The sequence below is a fragment of the Eurytemora carolleeae genome, unplaced genomic scaffold (genome assembly GCF_000591075.1).
Source record: "Eurytemora carolleeae unplaced genomic scaffold, Eaff_2.0 scaffold647, whole genome shotgun sequence".
Taxonomy (NCBI): domain Eukaryota; kingdom Metazoa; phylum Arthropoda; class Copepoda; order Calanoida; family Temoridae; genus Eurytemora; species Eurytemora carolleeae.
Window position 1 is genome coordinate 125,241 of NW_019397569.1, and position 22,852 is coordinate 148,092.

General features: G+C 32.3%; 1 protein-coding gene and 1 long non-coding RNA gene across 2 annotated transcripts; one reads left to right on the forward strand and one right to left on the reverse strand.

The window, feature by feature from the left end:
* The first annotated feature begins 50 nt into the window (after positions 1 to 50).
* LOC111714966 (sarcolemmal membrane-associated protein) lies at positions 51 to 16,315 on the forward strand. Its single transcript, XM_023490194.1, has 22 exons — positions 51 to 253; positions 1,568 to 1,636; positions 2,096 to 2,210; positions 2,950 to 3,047; positions 3,922 to 3,958; positions 4,129 to 4,185; positions 4,422 to 4,502; positions 5,466 to 5,495; positions 6,439 to 6,510; positions 7,403 to 7,458; positions 8,631 to 8,767; positions 9,137 to 9,244; positions 10,030 to 10,169; positions 10,444 to 10,564; positions 10,738 to 10,870; positions 11,223 to 11,307; positions 12,030 to 12,122; positions 12,386 to 12,484; positions 12,825 to 12,866; positions 12,968 to 13,336; positions 13,645 to 13,753; positions 14,119 to 16,315. Exons 2-22 carry the CDS (start codon positions 1,569 to 1,571, stop codon positions 14,190 to 14,192), a joined length of 2,124 nt encoding a protein of 707 aa, XP_023345962.1. The 5' UTR covers positions 51 to 253; position 1,568; the 3' UTR covers positions 14,193 to 16,315.
* Positions 16,316 to 18,669: 2,354 nt separating this feature from the next.
* Positions 18,670 to 22,259, reverse strand: LOC111714972 (uncharacterized). The gene is made up of 5 exons (XR_002768139.1): positions 21,995 to 22,259; positions 20,758 to 20,835; positions 19,568 to 20,151; positions 19,142 to 19,263; positions 18,670 to 18,845 (listed from the first exon to the last, which is right to left on the reverse strand). It is a non-coding gene; the product is annotated as an uncharacterized LOC111714972 (long non-coding RNA).
* Positions 22,260 to 22,852: the final 593 nt, after the last annotated feature.

Genomic DNA, 22,852 nt, shown 5'->3' on the forward strand with positions numbered 1-22,852 from the left:
GAATAAATAAACAAAATCTGAGATAAATTTATTTGTAATTTTTCAGATTTAAAAGTGAAAGCTGACCTGTGCCATATTTATTAAATTTGAAGATCAGACGAAATCTTGGAAATATCAATTAATCTGTTGATGAGTGAAATATCAATTAATCTGTTGATTAGTGAAATAAAGTTTGTTTTTGTCACACAAGTTGCGAAAAGAACTAAAGAAAATGAAGAATTATGAATTAGTTTAATCTAAGCAGGGTACTCAGGTATTTATCATTTTATTTTTTGGTATTCTAATGAAAAATCAGTGCTTAGAATCAGGATCCTTGATCCTCAACATTTTGGTTTTCCGCAGAAAGATTTGGATCCACTGATCTGGATCCAAGGGGCAAAACATTACTCAAAACCGGTTCCTAGGATCCATTTAATTTTGATGCGGATCCGGATCCATAAAGTTTACTGAAGTTTTTTAACAAAGCAGAATTTCAAATTTTTGTCATTTTTGTGGATCCGGATTCAGGAAGCCAAAATCTTTCGGATCCAACGGATCCGGATCCTAAACACTGATCAAAACTGTTAAAAATCACAATTTCTTTCAAATTTGAACTGTTGAAAAATGAGCAATTATTTCGAATTTCCTTATCTCTGAATAAATAATCTAGATTGAGCTTAAAAGGAAACTAAAAAAATTGAACATTTTTCGGTGAAAAAAAAACGATAAATCTTTTTCTGTTGATCCGGATCTGGATCCATTTTTCTTTTCAATGCGGATCCGGTTCTGTATCAAAATGAAATCTAAAATTTTTTTTCAAGAATTAAAACTGTTTATTTGTATTGAAATTATACTTATTGGATTGTAACCATTTAAATTTTATTCAAATTTAGCCAATTTATATTTAAGTATTGCTAATTTCTTTAACAGATTACAGAAACAGGCTTCCAAAATTTGTGCTGATTTTTATATAGAAACTTTATTAAACCTAAGATGATGGCTTTAATGATATCTTTATTGAAATTAATGTTGTTTTGTGATTTAGAACAAAAAGTTTTTTGTTTTGCCAAAATAACTTGAACCAGTGGATTTAAGCACTAAAATACGAGGTGTGTATGATCCAGAATGCGAATTTTATTGTAATTTCTTTATTTATCGGAGAATTTCCCTGATTAATAGCTTATTGGAAAGGTATTGTTGTTGCCGTTTGATTGCATTATAAACATAATCACGAAAATTCTGGATCAAACACACCTCGTATATGCAGATTGCAGAATCATTCATTAGATAAAATGTTACTTTTTTGTTGTAGTAAAATTGTTCTGAATTTCTCCTGAAACCGGAACAGTTTATTTATGTTAATCTAGATTAAAGTAAAAAAAAAATTAATGACAGATTAAAAAAAAAACCAGTTTAATCACTGAATGGTAACTAAAGTCTATGTATTCACAATTTAAAACAAGAAGAATCTTTTTGAATTAATTTTTGGTGAAAGAAATGACTAAAACTTCAAAAATCAGAAACATTCTATTCAAGACGGATCCGGATTGATTTGAGAATGAGATGTCCCATAATGTTTGTAATATAGAATGCCTGCTGAGACCCCTGTGTCCCACCAGAATGGGACAGGAGCACCTAGGGCCACCCTTCTATGCAGGTACCTTGTGATTCCCCNCCCCCCCCCCCCACCTCATCCTGTTAATAATACCCCCCCCACTTTTAGCCAAAAAAATGTCCAAATTAAACCGACCACTGTTTGAAATAAGTTTTCTGTCAATTCTTGGAAATAAATGACCTACGGGGTCTGTCTTCTAGGAATATACCGACCTACGTCCTACGTGTGTCGTGCATTGGTTGCAAATCTGTAAATTAATATATTTACGACCCCCCCCCCCCTTATGAAAATAATTATTAGGTTGTTATCATTTGGAACGATGTGTTTGTTTTCAGTAATTTTAACTTGTTCTTGTTTGTTTTCGATTGTAATTCAAGAAATTTAATCCCTAACACTTCGTCAGGGATTATATATCAAACAGAAATAAGTACAAGTACCGGCCAAAATACATTATTTAATCCCTAACACTTCGTCATTGATTGATTGATTAATACTTTTTAGACCGAATTCCCATCCCTTCAATGATCGTAATCTGCAGCTGGATCAGGAGATCAAGATCGGCAGATCGGTCGCCAGAGCCAAACCTACTCTAAACAATGCAATTTTTGACTGCAAGGTAATTTTTCAGGGATCGCTCAGATGTAATGAAATAACTATTTATTTACTATTAGGGAGGAAATTCCAGGGAGAACTGCCAACTAAAGCGGGAATTTACTTATCTAAGTGGTTTCGAGACTTTTTAAAAGAAATTATCAAAAAATTCGAAAACACGAGGAAAAGTCAATTTCCAGTGAAGTGCAGTTCTAACGAAGGAAATTCTTGCTTAAAGTTAATAAGTAGTTTTATCCCATTCTTTAAGCAATATTAATAACCGATTAAACTTTACAATATTGATTAATAAGTATATTTAACGGTGTTGTTGATATTAATATGTCTAAATACCAAAAAAAGTTTTATATTTTGTTAAAACTTTGCAATTTAGCTATATTCAATATTCATCTCGTAATTGCGCGAATTTTTCTCATTTTTTGTGCAATACCTCACTTTCTTTCCATTGGGCAAACATATATATATATATATATATAGGTTTCACATATTAAATGAGATAGCAACAGTATAATGAAATTCATTTTTGAAGGTTTTCTAGGATTTTTATTTATGGCCATGACTATTTGAAAGTTATTTATGTCTTTTTGAATAAATGTATTTCTGTTATTAATCTATTACTTTTAAAAGAGAAGTTCGTTCTGGATTTTATTTATTTTATTTTATTGTTTTTTATTGTTATTGTTATTAGTATTAAGATTGTTATTGTTATTTTTATTGTTATTGTTTTTTATTTTCATTATATATAGGTGTTAAGTAGAAACCATGCAGTACTTTGGTATAGCCTGGGAAAATTCTACCTTCAAGACACTAAGTCAAGCAATGGAACCTTTGTCAACAACCAGAGGCAATCTTAGAATTATAAATAATCAGTGCTTAGGATCCGGATCTGTTGGATCCGCACTATTTTGTATTTACTGGATCCGGATCTGCACTATTTTGTATTTACTGGATCCGGATCCGCACTATTTTGTATTTACTGGATCCGGATCCGCAACATTTTGTATTAACTGGATCCGGATCTGCATCCAGGAGCAAAATATCAACCAAAAACTGCCAAAAAAATTCTTTACTCTCAAAACTTTAATCTGCAATCTGCATTATTAATAAAAGAGAAATTATAAAAAATGTCATTTTCTCTGAATGGTTCATTAAGTTGTTTAAAAAGAAGGGAAAAAAAATTCTTCTTCATAGCTGTTAAAAATAAATCAGTAAATCTTAAATAACAGATTTGGATCCGGATCCATTTTTTCCAGTGCGGATCCAGGATCCGGATTTGCATCAAAATTAAATGGATCCTTAGCACTGTAAATATCTAGGCTTTCAGGTCGCATCGCACCAAATGTTGCGTTACATGCACCTACTCTTTTCTTCTTATATTTTGAAAAAATTTTAAGATCTTCTTAATCATAAATAACCCGGGCATATTAGGGTTCTGTTGTAAATTTCAATGTTTTTGGGAGTGATAGGTTTATTTTTGAATTCTAAATGTTTTGGATGGTTTTTTTTTGTCATGTTAAAAGATTTTGGATAATTTTGTCCATCAAAAGTTTGGGCCTGATCGGTTCAGCCGTTAGGACATCTATTAGATTCAAATTAACAGACCAGCCTAATGCATATATTGGAAGTGAATGAGTGGGGCGCCTATTTTCACTTTTTGAATGTTAAGTCCAACAAAAGAAATTTTAAAATGTGATTTGTTATAAGATTATTAACTTTAGGTTAAGCAAAGGAACAGAAGAGTCTGCACCGAGAGAGGTAAATTATTGATTAATTGATATTTTTTGAAAATTATATTTTTCATTGCATAAAAGTTTTTTTTTTATTTATGGATTAATTGACAGATATGTATTTCTAAATTTGTTAGATGGTTGTTTGATTGATTGTTGAATTGAGTGGTTAAATGGTTGATTGATTGATTGATTTAGGTATGTTCGGGGGACATTCTACAGTTTGGCGTGGATGTCATGGAAAACTCAAGAAAGGTGAGTATTGAGGATTATTAATAAATAATCAGAGTGACGCATAATTTGTTCTAATTATGCTATTTTTAAATATTTTAACAAACAATTACAAGTGAAAAAAAACTGTTTTATAATTAAGGACACATTTTACCGACTAAAATTAGAAAAAAAGTGTTAAATATTGAATGAATATTGCGAACTAGTCCTCCTACAAATTAGGATTTTGTTCGCATTTTCTACATATTTTATTTATTAAGGTTACCCATGGTTGCATAATTGCCACCCTGAAGCTTTTCCTACCTGATGGTAAAGAGGCAAAAGTAAGTTTTTATGATAAATATTTAATCTAGTTTATATTGATTAATTATTTTTAATAAGAAATGAACACAAAACGAATTGTAAAGTTATAGGGTTACCCATAAAGATTATTTATGTTGACCATAATATAGTCTTTATTAGACGGTGTTAAAAATAACAAGTTTCAAGTTGCAAGTTTCAAGGGAACCAAGATTAAATAAAAAGTTATTTTAAAATACTCTCCGAAGTCTCATTTTTTGTAGTTAACCCTGTACATAGATATCACAAGAGGAATAAAAGTACATTGATATTGATATTAACGAAAATGATGATATTAACGAAAATGATACAAATAACGAAAATGATAATATTAACGAAAATGATGATATTAACGAAAATGATGATACTAACGAAAATGGTGATATTAACGAAAATCATGATATTAATGAAAATGATGATTCTAACGAAAATGGTGATATTAACGAAAATCATGATATTAACGAAAAACATGATAATGATGATATTAACGAAAATCATGAAAATAATTTAATGATGATAATGATGATATTAACGAAAATGATGATATTAACGAAAATGGTGATATTAACGAAAATGATGATACTAACGAAAATGGTGATATTAACGAAAATCATGATAATGATAAAAATGATGATATTAACGAAAATCATGGTAATAATGAAATGCTGATAATGATGATAATGATGATGATGATGATGATGATGATGATGATGATGATGATGATGATGATGATGATGATGATGATAATGATAATGATGATAATGATGATAATGATGATAATGATGATAATGATGATAATGATGATAATGATGATAATGATGATATTGATGATATTGATGATAATGATGATATTGATGATAATGATGATAATGATGATAATGATGAGCTAATGATGAGAATGATGAGAATGATGAGAATGATGATAATGATAATAATGAGGATAATGAGGATAATGATGACCACAGGACCTTTACCAGCTCAATACATATATCCAGGTACAGTGTTATAACATATATTCATGAATGATTAACACCCCCCCCCCCCCCCTCTTGGGTGAAGGGTAAATTAATTCCTATTTGTTAATTGTCATCCAAAAATGCATTTATTTTCGTCAATTTAGCGGTTCATAAAGTTATTGATAAACATATTTTACAAACTAAAAAAAGAAGGCCGGGGGGGGGGTGTATTCCTGCATATTTCTTCAGTAACAACCAGGGTATTTATTTTTTAGTTTTGCTAGCTTGCAGATTGCAGATCGCAGATTGTGGCAAATATTTTTGTCAATGTTGCATAATTTGTTTCTGTCTGTCTTTGTTTTAAAATATAAATTAAAATGTAATAATCTTAGGAAAAGAAATAGACAAGCAAAGTACATTCTTTAAATCTAAAAAATTAAAACATTTGACAATTTTTTAAATATTTTGATATCATATTTAATTATATATTTAAATTTTAACTTTCTGAAGTTGATTTCAGTCAAATGAGACTGTAGTGTGTCAAGCGACGCAAAAAAAACTTAATTACATTATTAATGTAAAAAGTGTTTAATTCTGATTATTTTCATTCTCCTGCTGCTGTAATAGAAATGCGCAAGTCACTTTAGTATGGAAACCACAGTTTTAAATAATCTGTTTTTTAGGAGAGAAACTGGGACATCGAATTTAAACTTTAACAGTTTTTAATGATACAGTTATAAATCAAACATTCCACTCTAGAACTGGAAAGTAAACTGAATTTATGGCTCCTGTCCCTTTATGCAAATTGACAACAAAGACACAGACTAAATCAGAGGCGTATTCAGTTGGGGGGGGGGGGGGCTATGGGGACTGAGCCCCCCCCCTGGAAAGAGAAATAAATGTAAGCCCCCCCCCTGGACAAATTCTTGAATACGCTCCTGGATTAAATGGAATATAAATTCGAATAAACCTTTTTTATTAGGAATCCTTGGCTAGAGAACAAATGTTGGAAACTAAACTGTTAAACCTGCAAAAAATTGTAAATGACACGGAGGTAACATCATTTTTACAGGACAGTTATTGACTAGTTTCTTCAAAAGTTGTGTGTGCATATTTCAATCAACCTTATATAGGAAAATCCGCAAATTTTTTAGGTTTTATTTTCTATGAAAAGTGGAAATACACATTTTATCTTTTTTTTAAAATACTTCATGAACGCTTTTTTAGATTTCTACATTGGGTTCAATTTTCTGGTGAATTTTTGTAGTAATATTAATTTTGATATCACTATTAATTTAGTAATATAAATGTCCAAAGATTGCTTTGCTTGTATTATTATGCAATATTTGTTAATCTGTTTAAAGATTACATAATCAACAATACGGGCTTAATCAACTTGTAGTTATGAAATCATTATGATTATGAAAAATAGTAAAGGTGGTTTTTTTAATGTTATTTTTTTATTTCTAAAGTAATTGAAACCAGAGACCGAATTTAAAGAATTTGAGCGGCGGCTTTAATTTAAGCTGCGGCCCAAATATGGTTGGTTTCACTTAAACTTGTATTCAATGTTTCAATATTTAAGCCGGCGCTCAATTGAAACCGGTTTTTGGCGGATTTAAGACGCGGCTCAAATTCATTAAATTCGGACACAGATCAAAAGAAAAAAGTTATTTCTTCCTGGAAATTAACAATTAATTAAATAATAATTTATTTAAAATTTTTAAGTAAAAAGAAAATTAATGCTGTTTTTTCCGTTTTGTTGAAATTTGGTTATGGTTTTAAGATTTTTTTTATTGAATTAAGGTTTTAAATTGTTTTCATAGATTTATTAAAGAATGGAAAGATTTTACATTTATCTGAATTTTTGAATTATCTTATTTATCTTAAATATTTTAAACATTTTGTTAGATTTGATTATGTTCTGATTAAATGATACTGTTTAGAACGCCAGTAAAAGCGGATGGAGAGCACTGATGGACGAGGATAGGTTATTAACAAGGTACATTGTCATGTTACTCGAGTTCTTCTTCAATATATACTATTTGATTTTCTAACCGTTTACCCATAATGTCATACTATCAAAATATCGTTTAAAAACGCCTAGCTGCATATTTGAATATCAGGTATAATTATGAATTTACAGGAAATACGTACCTAGACTCCCCCCCCCCCTTTACATAACAGTAACTTTTGTGAATGTGTAGCAATTCTCTTTAATTAATTTAAGTGTGTAAACATCTACGCTCATGGGAGGGGTTCTCGTATCAATTATGTCCCAATTATCATTTTTTATTGTTTTTAACAATTTTTATTTTAAAAAGGTTTTTATAAAAGATAATTAAAAACTTATACTATATTATTTTTATAGTATAACAGTATTCCAATTCTATTCATTTGTTTTCTGCTAATCTCTGCTTCTTTTTAATTCTGTCTGATATTTCTGGTTTGTTGCAAGGAAGTTTAACATCCCAGCTGCTCACACAGAACCCATCAACAATAATAATAATGAAATAGTAATCCTTGTTAGTTTTCTAGAATTTGCTATCTCAGCAGGTTTGTAGATTGTTGAATGTTGATGACATTACTAAAATTAGATCTATACACAATAATTGTTTCCCATCTCTGTTAAAGGGTGAGGAAATAAAAAAAAAACGCTGCACCAAGCATGGAGTTTTGAAAATTTGAAGGACCCAATGTCAGAATCTCCTCTTATAAATAATGACATTTGTGATAAAAGGAGTTTTGGCTAGGAGTAGTTTATCAACAGTTGGAGTCTTATAAGAACATCTTGGGCAGTACTTTTAAATTATACTTGTACTTGATGCTTCTCCACATTAGGAAGATCCGTGGTTGATGGATATTAACACGTTTCCCATTGGTTGTTGGTTTTATTTAAAAACTGGTAAATCAGACCTGTTTCTATGGAGTGCAAGTTGAGCTTTTCCATAGCAAGCCTAGACCCAGAGAGGTTAAAAACCTCTATTCTCCAGGGTAATACAGCGTTGACAGATGAATGCAGGCATTCCTTGTTGATTATCTTGTTTTCCTCGTCAATTCCTTTTGCTTCAATAATATTTTTTCGAGACTTATGCGGGCTTTTACGCTTTCTGGCCCTTTAATCCGTCAGACAAAATAATTTTTGAATTTGTTGTTTAAAAGTTTGTCGTTTAGAGTTGAGATTCTGGAGAGTCAGCTGAGCACCTACGGGAAGAGTATGGGTGAGGATAAGCTCCGGGAGGAGACCAAGAAGCTGATGGAGGATAAGGAGGCGTATCAGCTGGCAGCTAAACTCAATATTAAAAAACTAGGCAACCATATTTTTACCATACAGCAAGGAGCAATTTCGTTCTGATCTGGATTTACTATTTACAATAAAGTTAATTTGAGAAATTGTGAAAACCAGATCAAAGGGTCGCTATGTGTCTGACAACTTAAACCAAAAACTTAAATGGGACCGAATTAAACTAGAAAAAAATGTTAAAAAAACTTCATTACATTGTTGCAAAGCGGTGTTTCAGATTTATCTCCTTAGACTGGACTGTAAAGTACAGTGTAGAAGTAGTTCTAATTAACTCTTTATTTAAAGATACGCCTTAAATAAAAATGAAGAGAAGGGAGTCTCAAAAACAGAATAAATTCTAACTTTGTATTTGTTAAAATATGGTTCTTGTGTTCAGTTGATGATAGACTCGAGTGTGTGAACAAAATGAAGATTTCAGAAACAAGCTTAATCAATTTAGAAGCAGAGTTCAAATCCATGAAATCTTTGTACAATAATATACTAGGAAAACATCACATTCAACTGTAATATTTTTTTCCAATATTTGATCAAACTTTTGACACTATTGAATCCCTGATATTTACATTACAACACCCTGAAACCAGGGTCGAAATGTTTGAATGCAACAGGGAAACCATCTAATTGATTGCAAATTTTGGCTGCCACGAATTTGCGGGTTTACAACTCCGAAAACGTGAATTAGATTTAATTTCCGAACGCAAAAATATGTATTACAAAATTAACTTGATATATTTATCAAGTTTTAAAACTTGAAAACGTTGATTTTTTAGATGTTTTGTTTTATTTAAAAATCGAAAAATCAGCATGGGTTAAAAGTTGAAAAAATTACATAACAAGGATCCTGAAGAGATAAATAGTTAAAAACTAAAATTTTTAATTGATTCCTTAATGTTGAGAAGGTGAAGGCAAAGGCAATATTTCAACTCAAGTTTTTTTTTATAAAAAAAAATATTGAAACAAAATTGATATGTAAGAAGTAATTTTCACAAAAATGTACTATCAAACAGTTTTCCCTTTATAACCAAGTCCACCTCAAGTCAGCATGAGAACTCTAAGACCCTTGGGATTTGACTGAAGGAAAGATTAGACTCATTCCGCGACTAAAATAGGTCTCCAGTCATGAAATTTAATGGGATACATTTTTCATAGATTTTATTCTACTTTAAAACAACAACAGAACTATGTCAGGTCAAACTTTTATGGTTAAAATTGAGACTAAGAAATGTATACTCGAGACTAAGCTCTCGTCTTGAATGTTTTATCCTGCAGAAGAGAATAAGAAGCTGACTGAGAGAATCAGCTTGCTGCAGGAGGAGGTCAACAATAGAGCCAAGAAGGAAGAGGAGGAGGAGGAGGAGTCAAATAAAGATTTATATATTGAAAATGCCATATCAGAATTGATTATAGAGGTAATTAATTAATTTGGGTTTCGGGTCTCAAATGGTCGAGTATGTGGTGGTATGGTTGAGTTGAGTTTCGAGTTGAAATTGAGTTGGCATTGAGTTAGAATTGAGTTGGAATTGAGTTGGAATTAAGTTAGAATTGAACTGATAATGAGTTGGAATTAAGTAGAAATTGAGCAGGAATTAATTTTGGACTTATTTTAGAATTGAATTTTACTTGATTTGATTTGATTTGTTTGATTTGATTTGATTTGATTTGATTTGATTTGATTTGATTTAGAATGGGAGTACACTATTGAACGGAGGACGGGGGGAGAAGAATGATGGTTCCCGGGAAGAAGAAGAAGAAGATGAGTTTAATCTAACAGACAGAATGATTTCATCAACTGACTCATTAGACGGTAAGGCATGGACGAGTTTAATCTAACTCATGACATGCTTGACATGCTTAACATGCTTGACCTACTTGACATGCTTGACAAGCTTGACAAGCTTGACATGCTTGACATGCTTGACATGCTTGACATGCTTGACATGCTTGACATGCTTAAAAAGATAAATCTGAATATTTAAGGATCTAAACCTGATGGTGAGGATGAGGACCATGATATCCTCCAGGGGGAGAACAGCCTCCTGATTTCCTCCCTAGACGTGTCCGGCCTTAACGAGGCCAACAGACTTAGAGGACTTGTAGAGGATCTTGTCAGGTATGATATTGGAAATTTTTTGTTTTATTTTTTTCGCTTATGAACCACTCAAAAATCAGGAAATTTTATAATCTCTCTTTTTTCAATAGTTCAGAATCGGTTTTAGAGAGTAAACAAGTTTTTTTTTGTTGCAGTTTTCGGTTAATATTTTGTCATGTGGATCCGCATATTTTTTCGGATTCGGATCCAGGGAACCAAAATCTTGCGGATCCGACGAACCAAAATCTTGCGGATCCAACGGATCCTATCCTAAGCACTGAAAGATGCCGTTGTGAACCTGTCATGTAACTCTTTGATTGGAGGGTCACTTGACATTTAGTTTCAAGTCCTTTAAACCCTGTTCATGTTCCAGGACTCGGGAGAGGAATGAGACTGAGATAAGTTCCCTAAAAGACGCTTTGAGAGAAGCCAGAACAGATAATTCAGTTGTTCTTCAGGTATACAATATTCCTTAACTTTCAGTTGTTCTTCAGGTATACAATATTCCTTAACTCAGTTGTTCTTCAGGTATACAATATTCCTTAACTATCAGTTAGGGCCAGACTTCAAGTTCATAAACACGAGATTTAGTTGAACCACTTCAATTTGAACCTCTCGCGTTCTAGAATGTTACATAGTTTAACTTCTAGCTTTTTTGTTATTCTAGCGTAGACTCAAATTGGCAGATTTTTATCGCCAAATTGGAAGGTTTTTTCTCCGAACTTGGCAAACTACCCCTCAAGATTAGTATGTATAATTGGTAATTAATTGACCTTTATAGATAGATTTTTAAAAAAATAAGTCAGAAGGTCAGATAGCTAGATAAAATTGGTTTTTTAGATACAATCATGTCTTACGTGAGTGGAATTGAGGTGGAGGGGGGGGAGTAAAAATAAGAATTAGCACTAAAAAGAAGTAACGAAAAAACTTAACTTAGATGTTTTGAAAAGCCATGATTTTTGTACCTTTCCATCTCAGAATTGCTGCTGCTGTTATGTAGAAAAAGGCTTTACCGAGTTTCTCCGCCATCGGAGACAAAATCCACAGTAAGCTTCTCCGCTCTCGGAGTAAATCCACAGTAAGCTTCTCCGCTCTCGGAGTAAAAGGAATCTGTAAGTTTTTCCGCTGTCCGAATTGAAACTTCTCCATCTTCTCCGGTCTCTAATTGATATATTTTCAGGATTTAAACAACACGAAGAACAAGCTGGAGGATGCAGAGAGGTTAATAGAGACCCAGGACAGCCTCGTTAGGGAGATGGAGGTCAGAGTACAGGTGCGCGAATCAATCAATTGATTATCAATCAATCAATTAATCAATAAATCAATTAGTCAACCATTAAACCAACCAACCAATCAATAGGGAACATTTTTATTTAACCAGTTGATATAGAATAGAAATTGAATTGTTTAGTCTTTTAGTTTCATGTTTAACCTTAAAAGGACAGGCGTTAAGGCTTAAAAAATATCCCCCCCCCCCCTTCCTGAACGTAAAAATATTCCTGGAAATATGTTATAACATTTTTTTGTGTGTATTAGGAGAATTCAAACAGAGAGGGTGGAGGAGGGCGGGATTCTGATTTAGTTGAACTAAATCTCAAGATTTCAAACCTAGAAGAAGAAAACTATTTATTAAAGGTAACTAGGATAAATATTTATGAAGGGGGGGGGGGTCAATTAACCGTAATCAGTTAACAAACACTAACCATTATTTTGCAAAATTTGCAGCAAGCAGAAAAGATATTCAAAAATTAATTTGTGATCTTGTGGAGTTGATTTTTAATCTGTTCAAATGGCTACAGCCTATAACTTATTGATAAAATCTCCAAAGAAGACTGATTTAGAATCGCTTCGGATTAATTCCGTTTGTTTAAAAGCTCCCAGCTTAAGTTAGCATAGAAAATACAATTTGATCAAAAACTATGATCAAACAACAACACAGTTTTTATGAAAAAATACCAAGGAATATTTGTTTTAGGAAAAGCTTCGAGATAATGAGATAAAAGACGGTGATGCCTATGTAAGCTTTTTTCAATTTTATTTAATAAGTTGTTATTTTTACTAATTTGGACAATTCCTTTGTTTAACTGTTAAAATTTCTAATTTCAATATTTGTACAAGGCATCTTGTGTTCCGATGTATTCCAGTTCTGGGACTCTTGAGTCTTATGTCCTTGGGGGAAACCACGTGGAAACCTTAAAGCCCGCGAAAAACCGCGCTGAACAAGAAAATCCGCGAGAAGAATCTAGATTTTTAAATACTCCTCGACTTAGTGCTAGTGAGACAAATACAGATACAATAAAGCCTTCCAGCGCTAAATTTAATGACAGTGCACATGAAGAGTTGAGTCCGTTGGACTCGAGTGATAGTGCGCTTAATATTTCCTGTAGCTCTTGTGGAGACTTGAGCGCGGTTGAGTGCGCACTTGCCGCTGCTGAAGAGAAAATTGCTAAACTACTCAGAGCTAAAGAAAAATTAATTTCTATTCAGGTATTTTTATGCTAAATGTGGGGGGAGGGAAGGGTTCTAGAAACTAGGTTTTTTTTGAAAGCTTAGGGCCGCGAGTAATATTGATACAAAAATGATAATTTTATAAAATATTGCCTTTTTTTTCCAAATATCTGCCTTCAAAGTGCAATTTAATTTCAAATACTTTTCATTTTTATTAGTGGATTTCTTAAATAAAACAAAAACCACATTTTCTTTTTCCAACAGACTGGTAATTCAACAAAATTGGGCTAAATCGATTCAGACGTGTTGTCGTTTTTTGGACAAATTTACACACGGACCGATTTCAGGCGGAGAAGAGTGAGCTTGAGGTTGAGGTTAATGACCTCCATGAGGATATTCAAGCTCTAGCTGTAACCTCCAGAACTCTAACACTTTGTAATATTCTACCTTTAATAGGTAAACTTTTTTTCTGTAAACATTCTAGGGCTTTTAATGAATTTGAGCTACGTCGCTAACTACCTCCTGTCGGTTTAAATTTGAACCACCGATTCAAAGTTTAAGAATAACGAAGGATTTTAATCGGGTTTTCACATTTGAGTAGTTCAAATTCATTAAATTTTGCATTATTAAATATCGAAGGATTTTAATCGGGTTTTAAGACTTGAGGTAGTTCAAATTCATTGAACTCTTCATTATTAAACTTTGTTTTGTCTTATTAGATTAATAAGGACATCATAGAAATGTCAAAATCTATTCAGGTTATCTGAATTTTTTTAACTTCTAGATTTCAAGATATTTTAAATATATGTTTTGATTTTTAGCTCTGCTTCTGTCCGTGGTTGTTGCCTTTCTACCCTCCATATCATCCATTCTTGGAACTAAGGACAAGTTGTAACAGTTGCAACATCCCCCATACCTAAATATACCTACACAACCAGGAGTGTTATTGCAACCTCCCTAAATATACCTACACAACCATATTTATGCGTATGTCGCAATAGCCATGTTTAAGTTACAGCTTAGCCAACTAGCTTGATAGTGAAACTTGAATTTATTAATCAACTTCCTTGCCACATTCCCAACTTAAAGGGACTGTATGCGTAAATCAAAGTAGTCCTCGATTTTAAAAAGTGAATGTCCGACTGTCAACGGTACCGGTTGGTTGAACCACCGTCTATGTTAGCATTGAACAATTTTGAGATAGACACACGGCGGTATCGTCTTCATTATCGTTCGTTGTGAATTGGAAATGTCACTCTTAGAATTAAGGGTCACTTGAATTTTCGTCTGCAGTCCCTTTAGTATTTAAATTTGACTTTATCCCATTGTTCATCATCATTATCCATGTATTCAAATATGTAATATTTTTCTAAATGTAAAACAAGAAGAAAATATTGAGTTTATTCGGATTAGCGTGTACGTCCTTTTAATTGTACAGTACAGTACAGTACAGTACAGTACAGTACAGTAATTTTTAATTGTAATGCAGTCGTGTTTTGGTTTAGATACACTTTATAAGTAAGACAAACTAGTTTTTTTTTAATGATCAGTGATCACCCTTCATCATCGTTTTACAATTGTCAAAATAGTAAGAATTTAATTATCAATCATTAAACTATCAAAGTTAAAATTAACCTTTTTTTGTAACATTTAATTATCGTCTATCATTAAGCATGGCAGGGATTTTACACTTAAAGAGCATGGCAGCGTAATGTTTAAGTGACCCTCCATGTAAAGATAACAATGCCCGATTCACAACGGTTTCCTTAAAATTTTTCTGTGACCAAGTATTAAAATTATATCAATGTTTATAATTTTTAAAACAGTTTATTTTCAAGTGTGGTTTTTTTACTAAAGTTATTTCTGCAGAAAAATTTATATCAATAATCAGAATTAAACACTTGTAATCCTAGTGAATCGGCAATTGCCATCTTTGCATGGAGGGTCACTTACGCTTAAAGATACCATTGATTAATTTCAGTTAATGAAATTTCACGTGACCCTCTAGGTTGGCCGTTGCCATATAATTATTTAATATTTAACTTGAAAGTTAATTTTCTATGCAAACTGTATTTTTGGCCTAACAAACTTTTTATATAGTATTTATGTGTTTTCGCTTAGAACAGAAAGATCCATAAAACTTTGGAATAGGAAGACGACTTAAAAGTTCTGATTTAAAAGTCAGATAAACACGACTCACAGTTATGTTGCAGTGTATAAAACCTAACCCCATTTATTAAGTTGATTTTCACACTATTTGCTTTAAAACAACGTCCAAAAAAGATATGATGGCTTGAATGTCGTCTTCCTATTCCACAATGTTATGGTTTCTCTGAATAGGAAAATGGAAAACCTATAAACGAAATAATTTTCACAACATGTAAACGGACATGGCAAATTGTAGAGATAGAAGATCAACTAAACTTGTAAACTTCATTGTCAATACATCCATGGAAAATACCTCGATTTTATAAAATTTCAAAATTCACACAGAAAACTTATCAGAAAACGTTTTTTTCTAGAATTTGATATGAAAAATTAACGTTAAAGTGTATTATTATCAGCTCGTAGATCGGTTATTTTTTGGGGAGGTCCTCGTGTATGCTTAGTGCTCCCCCCCCCCATTAGAATTCGTTTTCTACATAATCATTCCCCAGTACAGTACAGTACAGTACAGTACAGTACAGTACATTACAGTACAGTAAGGCTTAAAGAATATCCCTTTTTATTAAGTGGCATGTCCTATTCACAATGGTATCTTAAAAAGTTTGACTGATCCTGAAAATTCAAATTAAACGTGTAGTTTTTTTAAATTAGCACATGTATAAGTGACAATAGCTCCTTCATCGTTGTGAATGGTACACATGCCACCATTTTAAATGGGGCTTCCCTTTATATATTTATTGACATCAATAACATACTATTCACTTTATGTCGCAATCTTGTGAAGTTGTTGGACTGTGGTATACAGAAACCAAATCATATTTTTTAACTTTGTCTGTGAATAATCAAGCCGTGGAAAAAATAAGTTAATATGATGTGCTATACAAAATTATGTTGTCAACAATTGTACTCCTGTACAGTGTACACTATACACTGCATGTACAGGACATCCCCGCCATATTTGAAATTGTATTGTTCCAGTGAAAATGTCATCTTTTTAATTTTGTAAATTCATTTAAGAATAGTGTGCATGGTGCGAAAAATGTATCTAATTCTTTTTTCCTTAATGAACTTTTTTCCCAAATGGCATTCTCCATTAAAAATAAAACTCATTTTATTTGTAAAATTCTTTTTAAAACATGTGATAGTAGAAGTAACTTATTAAAACAACTATTTTATCCTTATAATAATAATATTGAAAATAGTCGAACTGAAATAAATTATTAAAATCACGAACAAACTTCTCTCAAATAAACTCATGTAAAGGTTTCAATCTAATTTAAGATTCGGTGATGGTGATAGACCAAACCTCTGTAGAGTAAAAAAGTAGATGTTAGTTCCACATTTATTGAAAATATATTTCGGTCTGGGTTGACCCTCGTCAGTTTTAACGAAAATCGAAAAATAAAATTGTTAAAATCACAAGAAAATAAACAAACAAAAAAGATTATTCAAAATAAAAATCTGGGCTGTCAAATGGACATAAGGGAAACGTACTCGGATTGTGGATTGGAAAAAAGATAATTTGCAAATATTCACTTTAAAAAAAATATTTTAAGACAATTATTATTCCTTGAGATTGTTTCTGTTTTAATAATATATATTCCCATGGTAAATATATAAATGTCTCGAGAGGGTCTGGATTTAATGAATCACGGGGCATGGTTGAACTGCGTAGGCATAGTTCAGCTTCTTCTCTCTATTAACTAAATCTGGTCCCCAGTGTCCTGCGTGGAGACTGAAGAGCCTACCCTTGCGTAAGGAGCAAATGTAAGACACAAATCACAGAGTAGATATTGATAGAGGTTCAGTGTCCTGCGTGGAGACTGGAGAGCCTACCCATGCTTAAAGAGCAAATGTAAGACACAAATCACAGAGTAGATATTGATAGAGGTTCAGTGTACTGAGTGCAGTTGGCAAGCTGGGCAGAAAGGTACCATTTTAGAAATATTGAGGTTGTTTGTGTACGTAATCTTTAAAAACAAGTTATTCCAGTGCTTCGTTTTTTTACTTTAATATTTGTTATTTACAATTTAGGGGAAAAATAGCTATCTTTCTCTCAGATTAATATTATAAGTTATTATAATATTATTAATATAAGTCACGTGAAACCCCGCTTACAGTCCCTTTAAAGAGACTGTAAAGGAAAAATGAAAGGGGGTATAGGCTGAAAGCTAATCACTTTTGCTCTCGATCGCGACCCATGAAAGTTATATCTGATGTTCCTATCTCGAGAAACTGATATACAACTTTGTCAAATTTAAACAAAAATTAATATATTTACCATTTTGTATAAAAGTAGTGGGTTTAAAAAGATAAAATTCAGCAAATAAGCAACCAATCTGAAAACGATGATATCCCAGAGAAAGCTAATTGTAACCTAGATTCTAATTTTATATTTGTTATTTCTATTTTCTATAGATTTAATTCATAGTATTATTTATAAGTCCGTATTGCTTGACCAGAAATTCCACCAATGGCAGTGTAGTAAAGTGGTCACGTGATACAGGCGGAGACACGTGACCAGTATACGGCTCTGCCATTGGTGATAGTTCTGGTCACTTGATTTAAGTTTAAGATTTTCTAAATTTTACATATATGAACTTTCGTATACTTTTAACACAGTGTTATATCAATTTCTCGAGACAGGAACACCATTGTCAACCATTAACATTAAGCCCCCCCCCTTCCATGTAATGTCGTCTTCAACCTAAAAGCTCCTCTCGGAGACGAGAAACCAAACCAAACAATTTCAGCCCGCTTCTCTTTGTTCTCCGACAACGGAATATAAACACTTTTATTAATTGTGAACCACTTCAAAGTTAAGCAAAGAATATTTTCATATAAAGAATTAGTGACTTTCCTTAACATTTAATTGTCACTCTTTCAGAAGTTTTAATGTATAAAAAAGCGTCTTAGGACTCCCCGACAGTTTAACCCACAAATACTCAAATAGATCGTAAGAATCTTTTCATTATAAATTCGTAAACCATTGTAATAATTATTTATCATTATTCATTTCATTTTTTTTAGGAAATAAAGAGTTTTCTGCATTATCGATTTTGATTTGAGGGTTATTCCGTTGTCTATCTGTTCATCATCAGAATCTTGTTCCTTTAACCGACAACAACCATATATAACTTTCATGGGTCGCGATCAAGAACTAAAGTGATTAGCTTTCAGCCTATACCCCCTTTCATTTTTCCTTTACAGTCCCTTTAATAGAGGTTTAATTGATGTTTAAATGCTGTTTAAAGAAAGAGATGACACAAATGATCCGATAATCACATAAAGATAGAATTGAGTATCCAAGAATAAGACCAAGGAGCCCGCCGAGTCCATTTATTAATTCCCAGCCATCATACACAAGGCTTTCTTCAGTTATCTATTAAAGAGACCGGCTGAATTAATTTTAAATGGGGCATGCCTAAATCACAATGGTACCCTTGAAACCTTTATTTAATCAATAATGTGAGAGGTAAAGGGTTAATTCTAGCTTGAAATTTGTGAAACACTAAAAATTACTTTGTTTTTTTCTTGCAGCAAAACAACACGAGTCACTTTTATATTAGACAATACTTTTATGGATATCGTTGTGATTTGACATGTCATTCTAAAAATTTGAAATTAAACCATTTTATCATAATTGAACATATAGTATATCTAATGTTGTAAAAATACCTTAACACGACCTGAATAAGATTCAAGAAAAAATTCCGAATACCAGTTTACGGCCCAATTTATCTTCTCTCTTTTAATAGACTTTATAATAATGTTTTCTTTAACACATGGTGAGTAACAACCTACAATTCAAGAGATAAATTAAAACACATTATTTATTGTACAGGGTGTCCCATGGCCCAAGAAACATGACAGTAGCAAGACAACTTAAAAGTCGTCTTTGAACTTTGATTTTTTTGTAACATTAAGACTACGTACTTCATACACTATATGACTGAACCCTGATTGGATGAGGCGCTAATTGACTCGGTATACAGGAGTGCATACATGTACAATTCTTGAAACAATAAATTTGTCTTGCTACTTTCATGTTTCGTGGGACACCCTGTATGTTAAATGGTTAGAATAATTTTGGGTTTTATTTACCTGAACTTTCTGAGATGGTTTTAAACGTCCATTTAGATATGTTGTCCATCAGATCATACAGCTTTTTAATATCTTCTGCACTACCACACAATGGAACATTAACAGAAGCTTCATCAGAAAACCAATCAAGTTTGCATCCTGTCTTTTCAAAAATATACTCAAATACACAGTCTGTAAAGCTGTACTCCTAAAGTAAAATGTTGAGTTTTATTGATTTTAAATTACTTGGCTATCGCGAATGTCTTCTATTTCAACTTTTATTTTTGCTCAAGGTTTCAACACTTTCTCTTCACTAAACCAAAAATAAAACATTTTGTAGAATATAAAATTTGACAAAAATCAAAAGTTTTTGGAAACGAATTTTGTAAATCTGAACATCAACAAACCTTCCTTGGGGTCAAGTTAGTTCCCACGCAAAATGTGGGTCTGGTCGGTTCGGTCGTTTGTACGTTTATTGGATACAAAAAATAAATAGACACCCATGCAAAGTTAGATTATAGATTCCTGATTTAAAACCTTTCCTTGTCTTCAATGCAGTTAAATACTGCTGGGAGACGGGTTTCTATTTCACGCTCAAACTCAACCTAAAATTTAAAATATAAACCTTTAAGACTAAATTGGTCGGTTGCATGCACATTAATCCTAAGTGTTGTGAAAAGTTGCATCAGTTTTTGAGACTGGGCCGACTTTGAAGTGTTGCAAAGGCCTGAGTCTATGAATTTACCTCACTAGCTCACATATATTTTTTAAACTATAAAATAATCGTGTTTGCTTTAGTATTTAGTATTTAAACAAAAATTCGAAAAATTCTTATTGTTTTTAGCGTGAGAGTCAAGGAACCTTTGGATCACTGTGTATAAAAATACTGCTAGTAGTGGCAGAGGCCCAAAGGAGTTTTGCACACATGCCGCGTTGAGTAACAAGTCAGAGAGAGAGCCTGTTCTAGCCGCGGCGCACTGAACTACGTGTGCACACTCACACATACACTTTTGATTTCAAGTTTTAAGGACTTAATTTATGATAACATCATCACTCTATATACTATAACCTCGTTGTAAACAACCTACTACTATTTCTTGCATCTGATTGGTCAATGATTATAGAGATAAAGCTCTCATTTTTTAAATCCTTTGACCATTCATAAGAAATCAACTAAATCTGTTGAACAGAACGAAATTCTAAATATTGACCTTTATATTTTCTCCCCTATTCAGTAGTATTTGCTTTGCTTGTCCAGTTTCCCTTAGTACATCAGAGGCCCAGAAATGCTTAAAAATTTTATCATGTTAATAAAAACTCATTTTATTATAAAAAATTTAAAATTCATTGCTGGGGCTTAGCGCGAGGAACAGTAGTTTTTTTCAATTAACACTGGATTTCCCATGAATTAAATAAAAGTTAGAATCATCATAAATTTACTAATGAGGAACTAATACCTCATTACTATCTAAAACAATAAACATTATGCAATAAAATATATTGTTAACGTTTACATATCATTTACGATTAGGGCTGGGCAAGTTCCAACTTTTTCTAGCTGTTTCCTTAACTGTTAGTTCTAACCGTTAAAAAAAAAATTCAGGTAGCCGTTAATTTTAAAGGTATGGTTAACGACATTTACCATTTTTTTAAACAGCGCGAAGGGGTGGAACAAAATTTTGCTATCGATTAAAAAATCGATAACAGCGCAGCCGTTAAAGGGCTATTTCCAAAAAAATCGTTAATGGTTATAAAATCGTTAAAGGTGCAGCTGTTAATGGTCTTTTGTAGTATAAACAACGTTAACAGATTGTCAAATCGTTAACGGCACTAGCAGTTGAACTATATTTATCCTTTTCTAGATATCCAAATCAACTATATTTATCCTTTTCTGAGGAGAACCCAGATCCTTTCACGACTGGTCAAACTCCAATTTTTTTTTTATCAAAATCCAAAATCTATTCTCTATTCTATGCATTCAAGGTTGTAACACAGACAACATTTAAAATCATCAAAACAGATAATTTTTTATTTTAAGGTTTAATGTAATTTGGAGCAGAAAAAACGATAATTACCATTTACCATTTTTTGTTTTCAAGCTTTAATTTTTTTTACAAAAATGGCTAATCTATTTTGTTAGCAGTTTAAAAATTAACGGTTTTTGCCGTTTGTTAACCAACTCTTCCGTGAATTTTCGAAACCCTCTGTTCCGTTAACGGGACTTTGCCCAGCCTTTTTACATTAAATTATTGTTAATTATAAATCATCGTTAACGACGTAAACGCAACAAATGGTATAATTCATGGACAACAATGAGTAAAAAGACAAAACAAACTTTTTGAAACAGAAGATTTTGACAGGAACAAATAATCCAGATCAAGACCTTTGTTTAGAAACGTCAAACAAACGATGTCAAATATTAAGAACTTGCAATAAATGCACTATTACCTTAGAGGAATGTAAATAGACATGATATCCATAAACCTCATAGACACTTTGGTTCAGTGTTTTGTTTCCCAAGAACCCATATAAGTGCCCAGGATGGTTAGGCAGATATGTTTCATTTGGAGAATAGGTGTGGCAATGGCCTGCATCCCAAGGTTTAAAGTGAAATATCCTTCTGTTCCATAAACTGTCAAATGCAGACCTAGCGATATATTCTGGTGCCTGCTGGTTTGGTAATTCCCCGTTGCATTTTTCATCACAATAGCCCCATGCACCTTTACCCAGTGCTTAGGATCTAGGTCTAGTTTATTATTTGAAAAAAATATGGTTTAGATGGAAATAAAACTACAAATAGAATTTAGAATTTTATTAAATTGCAGGGGAAATAGCACTTGAGGAATCAAAATCAGTATTTAAAATGTAAGGACTCAAATATTTATTTTATCTGTCACAGAAGAAATTAATAATAATTTATCCAAAGCACTGCCTAGTGCCTATAACTGATGATTTGTTATCATAGACGTGGACAGCACACCAAGGCTTGGTGTCATCAGTCAATGTGCAACTGTTCAAAGTTTGCATTTCTTGAGCATCAAATGAATGACATAATCCACTTCTTCCTGGATAATTTGGATCCGCCAGTGCACAATCATAAATTTTAAAAGGGAAACTACAAGGTCCAGTATAAGTATGAGAATTCACAGTATCGCATGGGAACTTTCTTGATTCACTCCTGTGCTGAATGAAATTAAAAACCTGATCTCTTGTTTGAGTATTTTCAATTGCCCACTTTTTCAAAGCCTCCGCCGACACATTTTTCCATTTATTTACTTGATCTATGATGGTCATACTTGTGTCTTT

Excerpts from the sequence above, each read along its gene's own strand:
- LOC111714966 (XM_023490194.1), top strand. The coding sequence starts at position 1,569 with ATGCCTGCTGAGACCCCTGTGTCCCACCAGAATGGGACAGGAGCACCT. Across the intron at positions 1,637-2,095 it reads AGGGCCACCCTTCTATGCAG|ACCGAATTCCCATCCCTTCA; the intron begins GTACCTTGTGAT and ends AATACTTTTTAG. Across the intron at positions 10,170-10,443 it reads TATCAGAATTGATTATAGAG|AATGGGAGTACACTATTGAA; the intron begins GTAATTAATTAA and ends GATTTGATTTAG.